Here is an 8,339-nt window from a genome sequence, read left to right as displayed (position 1 = left end):
CTTGACCCAACAGTGCAGGGAAATGAAGACAGAGGACATAGATGGGCAGCAGCAGCTCCAGGGCTCCCCTTCGGATTGACCAGGGATCTGTAGATGCTGCGCTGCAGGCCAACGCCTTTCCCTGCCCAATCCTGCTCAGTGGTTCCCTCCACTGACATTGAAAACATCTTGCACCTCAAACTTGTTTCAGCATCTGCTTCTGGACCTTCCAACCTGGGACATAAAATCCTGCCGCTCCTCTTCCTATTCCTTCCTGTTCCAGTCCTAAAGTCAGCAGGTGGAGTCAAGAAGATATTATCTACACTAGTTGGGGGAGGGAGGAGGAACCCAATTGCCAGAACAAGTACTGGTGCTCTAGGGGGTTAGAAGGGCATCTGTATGGGTGGGGAGCCTGGTGCAGAAGCCAGAGGCCCATCAGTGGGGACCAGCCCAGAGTGGGTGTCAGAACCTGAGGAGGGTGAGAAGGCTGCCCCTGGGGGCTGGTGTCAAGGGGTGAGTGTGGAGCAGGGAGTTGGAGCACAAAAAAGAGTATCCAGGAGGGAGGGTGGTGCTACAGGCTGGGATGTGTCCCCCACCCCCGTCCCAATTCAAATGGTCAAGTCCTAACTACTAGTACTCAGAATGGGACTGTGTTTGGAGTTAAGATATTTAAAAAGGTGATGAAGCTAAAATGAGGTCATTAGGATGGGCCCTAATCCAATCTTACTGGTGTCCTTAGAAGAAGAGATTAGGACATAGACATGTCCAGAGGGAAGACCATGTGCACAAATCGGTGGGAGGCCCCCATATATAAGCCAAGGACAGAGGCTTCGGGAGAAACCCACCCTGCCAACACCTGATTTGAGACTTCCAGCCTCCAAAACTGTGAGACAGCACATTTCTGTTTTTCCAGCCCCGCAGCCTGTGGCACTTGGTTATGGCGGCCCTAGCTGGCTCACACAGTGGGTGACTTTTGTGACTTTTGTGGGGTGACTAACAGAAGTGGCAGCAAGAGATGGTTATGTACAGTGAGATTGGGCAAAGGTATTAAGGATGATGGCAGCCAGGTTTCCTACTGCCAGAAAAGGAGTTAAAAGGGAGGAAATGAGAACAAACTCTGGTTTTCCATTAGACTTGGGGATATGGGGACAAATCCATGGTTTTCCAGACATTGGTAAGTAGACAGATGATAGCTCTCATGAGAGACAGAGACACCTGATAGGTAAGTAGCTGATCAGATCGAGAATAGACAGCTAGAGGGTAGGTGATAGACACAGAGAGAAGACAGACAGATGACAGGTGGCTAGGAGAGACACACAGACACACACATGCGCACTTGTACTCCTCCACTCTCACAACTAGAAGCATGCAGGTCAACAGGAGAGACAGCTGTGTAGCAGCTGTGGGCTTGGAGGAAAGGCAAGTTCCCACCACATCTGAGAAAAAAACTCCCTACACTCAGCCAGGCAAGAAGCTCGAATATCGGCCACTCTTTGTCCCACCTACAAGAACCTAGTGGATGGGGCCACGGACCCCCAAGGTCAGGAGAAGCCAGGCCCAGCTAGCAGCAGCTGCCACGGGAGTGCTCAGAGGTGCCAGGCGGGGGCCCAGGGGCCCCATGATCTCCACAGGGCCCCACCAGAGAAAGAAGCCACGTGGTACATAACCCATCACGCGCTTCGGTAGCACCTGCCAGGCCCAGATGGTGGGGGCCAGGGCAGGATCCCAGCAGGTCAGGGTTCAGTCCCTTGTCACCTCCACCCTCCGGTCACCCTGCTGGGCACATCCAGGGGTTTCATCCCTGTCTCGGGACGTTCTGATCTCCAAGTGGATGCAAGAGTGGGCGGAGAAGTCAGGGGACCTGCCCACGCTCTCGGGGCGGGGCAAGGTTACCCCCGGGGAACAGCTGGAGAAAGGCAGTAGAAAGCAAGAGCCAAGCTGTGCCGGGCTTGTCAAATAGGTTGGCCGCCGCCTCAGGGTCTCAGGGACGGCCACATGTGGGTCACAAGGCCAGCGGCCAAAGGGGCACGGAGGGCTCTGGAGAAGCTAGGCGCGCTTCTGAGAGAAAGAGCCCAGAGTCTCTCTGGCAAGAAGGAACTGGGGAGGAAGTGATATTCCTTAAGCGGGAGGTGTCGGCGAGGCCAGTGCTTCCAGCCCTGAGCAGCATCGGAACCCTGCCCGGGAGGGAGCGGGGAGGCTCTGAGAGCTTAGGGGGCCTTTGAAGGAGCACCGCCAAGGGTTCACAGCCAAAGCAGTCAAGACTGGTCACCTGCGGTGCTAACTCGTCTGGTCTGGGTCGGACTCAGGAATGTGCACATCAGAAACTCCCGGATGAGGCTGGAGCTCTGGGGCCATGGACCCACTTTGAGAACTTCTGTGTGCAAGATGTGGATTCCCGTGTAGTGGGGTGGCACGGCCACTTGTCCCGCGCCCGGGGTCACACCATCTGACTTTAAACACTAGCGTGCGGCTGTAAGTGGCACACAGCTTTATGTAGCAAGTGGAGATTAATTATAGCCCTATAGAAAGCACTGGAAGGGATCATGTGGATCGCACGCAGGAATAGGCACAGAGGCCCATAAACACACATCAGTGCTCCCTGGCAGTAGGGTCTGGGGAGAAAGGAACAGGACCCCAAAAATCTTGACAGGCCTTTGATGGTGCCCATCAGGTACGGAGCCAAGACACGGTTAGCGGTGGTAATGACTGCCTGCCGAAATGAGAATTCTTTCATTTGGTAAATCAATAATTACAAGCACGCTGGGGAAATTAAGAGAGAAAATTGCATCACATCAGTGTTGCTACCAGAATCATATATGCCTACAAATAACAAATCAGGAATCCCCCCAGTGGTCATCAATAAGCCACACACACTGCACGCTTGCATGGGGATGTTAAAATGCAGAGTGTTTGCTCTCCATCGACTATAACATACGTGTGAGCAGATTATAAAATGTGACAGTTACAACAGCTCCGGGAACCGTTGCTTTAAATTTTCTGTGGTGTGTGCTCGTGTGTTTGTGTGTGCATGTGCTTACGTGTGTGTACACCTCAGGAGGTGAGAGTGCAAGGATTCCCAGGGAAGGCACGGTCTTTCTCTCCAGGAAAAAAAAATATTGAATTGTAGGGATTGATGATGAATCCTTTTGGAAATCTAAACACCAACTTTTAGGACCCGCTCCGTCTGTCCAAAGCCATATAGAACTCCCAGGGGAAGGGGCCCCAACTTTGTTCTGGCCTCACCTCCCACACATTTCAAGGAAAAGCCTAAAATATAAGCATGCAGTTGAGACCTAGCAGAGAAAGTCGCATGTCCAGCCAATATCCGCCTATCCTGCTCCCTCAACAGAAGGCACAGCCTCCACTCCGCCAAGCCAGCCCACCTCTCCCATCTTATGCCTGAGGTTTAACCTGTGGGGGACTGCACCCCCCCCTGACTGCCCCCCCCACTTCTGCAAATATGCCCTTTGATTTTTCTCATTGACAGAGGCCATTCTCCTTAAAAGGCAATCCCTGTGCTACCCACCCCCAAATCCTGAGTCTCCCTGAAATCTTTCCAGATTAATGTCACCTCAAGAGACCCTTTTCTTGCCATTCCCAACAGACTTCATCAACCAGCTGTATTAATTTTCCTTCCTTTCCAAATGTGATTTTCCTGAATTTATATCTTTCTGCCCCAGATATCTTATCAGTGACCCAAAGCCAATGCCCCTCTGAGGCCTGACCCCCTTCCCTTTGGCCATACAGTCCCACCAGGGTGGAAAAAACATGTCTCTTGGGGACACAAGCTGCGTGGATGAGGTGCCCCACACTTCCAGAGTGCTAGTTCCCAGTGGAGATGTGGAGGGCCTCCCGCGCTCCAGGAGGCTGACATGAGCAGCTCTCCTAGCTCACAGTTCTGGGCCTTTCTCCCTATTTGCCTCATCTACACAATCCAGCTGCTTTCAAGTACCCCTTTTTGCTTACAAAATCAGTGGGGCCCATTCTATGGGGTCCTTGTGGGAAAGGCGGGGATGTACAAAAAGAGGGCGGGTACATCACTCTGGTGTGTTTGAGGCAGCTGCTGTGTCCAGCAACTTCCAGAAGGCTCGCCATGGATAGGAGGCCCAGTGAGAAGCAAAGGAAAAAGAGCTACCACCAGGGCACAAGCCAAGTAGAGACCAATTTTTTTTGGATTTAAGTTAGCCTAACAAAAGGAGAAAAAATGGATGTGTTTGGAGGCCCCCCTAACGTTTCTTTTTGTCTCTCAACTCCTCTTACTTTCCTTTTATGAAGTGAAGGATAGGTTGTCACAAAACAAAGAAGAATGGAAGAAAAAGGGAAAAGTGTTGCACAATCTATTTCATTGCAGTAGGTACTTAATTAATGCATACTTTGGCCTTTTTTTTTTTTTTCACTTTGATGTCTGGCATGGAGCTTGAACTCACAACCCTGAGATCAAGACCTGAGCTGCTGAGATCATGAGTTGGACACCTAACTGACTGAACCACCCAGGTGCCCTTGTGTATTTTGATTTTTAATGCTTACATTACCTCCTGTGATAAAGTTATTAGTAGAACTATTTTACAGATGAGGAAACTAGACCTCAAAGAGATTAAGTAACTTATTCAAGATGCTACAAGCAGTACTAGGTAGAGACAGGGTTTGAATGCAAGGTCAGTTTGGCTTCAGAAGCACATTGATTCCAGAGTTCTAATTAATTCATCCAAGAAATAAAAAGTCCAAAGCTTGAGCCCTGAACTATAATGAGCACCATGGGATTACTAGGAAGGCATCCCACATAGTCCCATACGGGTCAAGACTGAGAAACACGAATAAATCTGTAAGAACTGCAGGTGCTATCTAATTATGTGCTGAATTACATGATATTAATAAAGGACCTTGAGAGCTCAAGAGAAAGGAACATTAATGACAACTCATATATCCTTGGGTTCGAGGTGACAGTCAAAGGGCACTAAGATTTTATCAACAAAGATAAAAGACAAAATGGAGTAGGCACGTTCCACCCCACTCCTACTATTTATAATGAAAAAACTCTAGATAAAATGAACAAAGCAACTACTAGGAGACTGAAAGTGGGAGAGGGACACTGGCTAGGGACCTTAGGACTCCCAGGAATACCTGATTATGAGTTCCTTGGATTTTGTGGATTTTGGCTTCCTGTATATCTTGGCCTGGGTTCTATATCAGCTTGGGTTCTATATTAATGCCCAGGATCATTAATGGGCACAGACCAATAAACAAACAAACCTACTATCTCCACCCAAAGGCTGGAAACAGGTCAGCTCTGCAGACGGGACCACATAGACTATACCTGCTCTATTTTGGGCAAACACCATGAAGGAAGTCACACCTCTCTCATCCATGTTGGGCCTGTGAAGACTCTGGGATAGGTTGTTGTCCCTCACCTTCCATTCCCCCTGCATTAACACAAGCAATGATAGCATCCCTCCCCCTTACCCCTAAGTGCAGTAGAAATGGTGAAAGGGAGCCCTATTGATTGCTCCCACCCTACACTAAGTGAACATCAGCAAACAGGTGGCGTATTCCCCATATACATGTGTTCCATCAGCCACAGAGCCAGTAGAGAGGAGCCATGCTGACAATCCCCTTTATACTAAGGGAAGGAGAGGTAGTTCCCTTCAGAGACCATCTCATTGTGCTACAATGTGGAAGGGAAAATTAAAGAGAAGAGGGAGGTAAGGAAAGGAATTTTTAATCTGGATTTTAAGTCCTGGGCATACCCCTGAGTAGCCAATGTGTGAAATGACTTTGAGAACTGAACCTACAGCATAAAATATTCTCCATATTCCAGACTGCCTCTTGGTAACACACAATGGAGTAATCCTGAATACCACTGTAAACACTTGAAACTAAATTGATTTTTGAACAAAAGCCCACAGAATTGAGCCAGGATGTGCATCCTAAATATAAACAGATTGACTAACTGACAAAATACATACTTAAATAGGAAATAAAATCACTCATGACATAATACATAAAACATCCAGAATCAACCCAAATTTACTCATCATACCAAAACCCAGAAATATCTCAACTTGAATAAGAGAATCAATCAATACAGATGTCAGGATCACACAGATGTTGAAATGATCAGCCAAAGATTTTAAAGCAGTGATCATAAACATAGCCCAACAAGTGATTACACCCTTCAAACAAGTAGAAAAAAATTTTAAAAACCTCATCAAATACAAAATATAAGGAAGAACTAATGAATATTTTAAAGCTGAAAAATATAATAACCAAAATTTTAGAACTTGCTAGATGAGTTCAGTAACAGAATAAATATGATAGAGGAAACCAGCAGTAAAGTTAGAATATGTCAACAGAAATCCTCTAATCTAAGTAAACTATAGAAAGGGGACAGATTGAAAAATTGAACAGAGTCTCAGAGTAGTGCAATAATATTAAAAGAGCTAACATTCACATCATAGTGATTCCAGAAGAAAGGGAGAAAGACTGTAGGGTGAAAAAATATTTGAAGAAATAATAGCAAAAATCTATAAAACTTGGTTGAAAACATCAACCTACAAATTAAAGTTCAGAGAATCCTAAGTAGAGAAGATCCAAAGAACCCAAACATATTTTAAACATTAAAAAAAAAAAAACCTTGAAATAGCCAGAAAGAAATAAAACACTACTTGTAGGAGAACAATGATTCAAATGAGTCCAGATAAATCATGAAAAACCATGCAGGTGAGGGCATCCCGGGTGGCTCAGTGGTTTAGCGCTGCCTTCAGCCCAGGGCGTGATCCTGGACCTGGGATTGAGTCCCACGTCAGGCTCCCTGCATGGAGCCTGCTTCTCCCTCTGCCTGTGTCTCTGCCTTTCTCTCTCTCTTTGTGTTTCTCATGAATAAATAAATAAAAATCTTTTTTTAAAAAAACCATGCAGGTGAAAAGAAAATGGCACAATATTTTTCTAGGGCTGAAAGAAATGTCAACTCAAAATTCTATACTCATCGAAAATATTCCTTAGGAATGAAAGTGAAATAAACATACTCCCAGATGAAAGAAAACTAAGATAATCTGTGGCCAACAGACTTGCTTTAAAAGACTCACTGAAGGAAGTTCTTCAGACAGAAATGAAATAATGAAAAAAAAATCAGAAAATCAGAAACAAAGAGAGCCCAATGGAAAGACAAACATTTCGTTTAAAATGATACTGTATTCTGCTCCACTCAAGATTTCAAAATCCAGCTTTGTGGTAGAAAGCAGTAAATTGTCATCTTGTCCAATATTGTTCTTAATGTGTGTGGAGGCAATATTTAAGAAAATTATGAAAAGGGAAGTGGGCTTTTTTTTTGGCTTTAGGCTCAGAGGAGGCAAAGGTGCTACTGTCTTTGGTTGTCCTGAATCCGGGTTCATCCGACACCAGCTGCCTCCACCATGCCGCTTAAGTTCGACCCCAACGAGATCAAAGTTGTGTACCTGAGATGCACTGGTGGCGAGGTTGGTGCCACGTCTGCCCTGGCCCTGAAGATCAGCCTGCTGGGTCTATCTCCAAAAAAGGTTGGTGATGACATCGCCAAGGCAACCAGTGATTGGAAGGGTCTAAGGATTACAGTGAAACTGACCATTCAAAACAGACAGGCCCAGATTGAAGTGGTACCTTCTGCCTCTGCCCTGATTATCAAAGCCCTCAAGGAACCACCAAGAGACAGAAAGAAGCAGAAAAACATTAAGCACAGTGGAAATAACACTTTTGATGAGATTGTCAATATTGCCCAACAGATGCAACACCAATCTTTAGCCAGAGAACTCTCTGGAACCATCAAAGAGATCCTGGGGACTGGCCAGTCTGTGGGCTGCAATGTTGATGGCTGTCACCCTCATGACATCATAGATGACATCAATAGTGGTGCAGTGGAATGCCCAGCGAGTTAACTACAAAGGAAAATATTTCAATAAAAGATCATTTGACAACCATAAAAAAAAAGAAAGAAAGAAAAGTGAGGTGGGTAGAAGTACATAAGTGGTGCTAACTTTCTACATTCCATTCAAGTGGTAAAATATTGATACTAGGGAACTATAATATATCAAGATGGATTTTAAATTTCTAGACTGCACACACATACATACACACACATCTCACACACTATACAAAAATAAATACTCAAGGGATCCCTGAGTGGCGCAGCGGTTTGGCGCCTCCCTTTGGCCCAGGGCGCGATCCTGGAGACCCGGGATCGAATCCCATGTCGGGCTCCTGGTGCATAGAGCCTGCTTCTCCCTCTGCCTATGTCTCTGCCTCTGTGTGTGTGTGTGTGACTATCATAAATAAATAAAAAAATTTTTAAAAATTAAAAATAAAAAAATAAAAATAAATAAATACTCAAA

The 8,339-nt window shown here is 46.0% G+C and overlaps 1 protein-coding gene across 1 annotated transcript; it reads left to right on the top strand.

Moving 5' to 3' along the window:
• Positions 1-7,306: 7,306 nt before the first annotated feature.
• Positions 7,307-7,925, top strand: LOC112643862 (60S ribosomal protein L12-like). The gene has a single exon (XM_035706401.2). The coding sequence runs from the start codon at positions 7,389-7,391 to the stop codon at positions 7,884-7,886; it is 498 nt and encodes a 165-aa protein (XP_035562294.1). The 5' UTR covers positions 7,307-7,388; the 3' UTR covers positions 7,887-7,925.
• Positions 7,926-8,339: the final 414 nt, after the last annotated feature.

The sequence above is a fragment of the Canis lupus genome, chromosome 1 (genome assembly GCF_003254725.2).
Source record: "Canis lupus dingo isolate Sandy chromosome 1, ASM325472v2, whole genome shotgun sequence".
Lineage (NCBI taxonomy): Eukaryota > Metazoa > Chordata > Mammalia > Carnivora > Canidae > Canis > Canis lupus.
The sequence above is the reverse complement of the archived record's forward strand: the minus strand, read 5'-3'. Positions and strand labels throughout refer to the sequence as shown.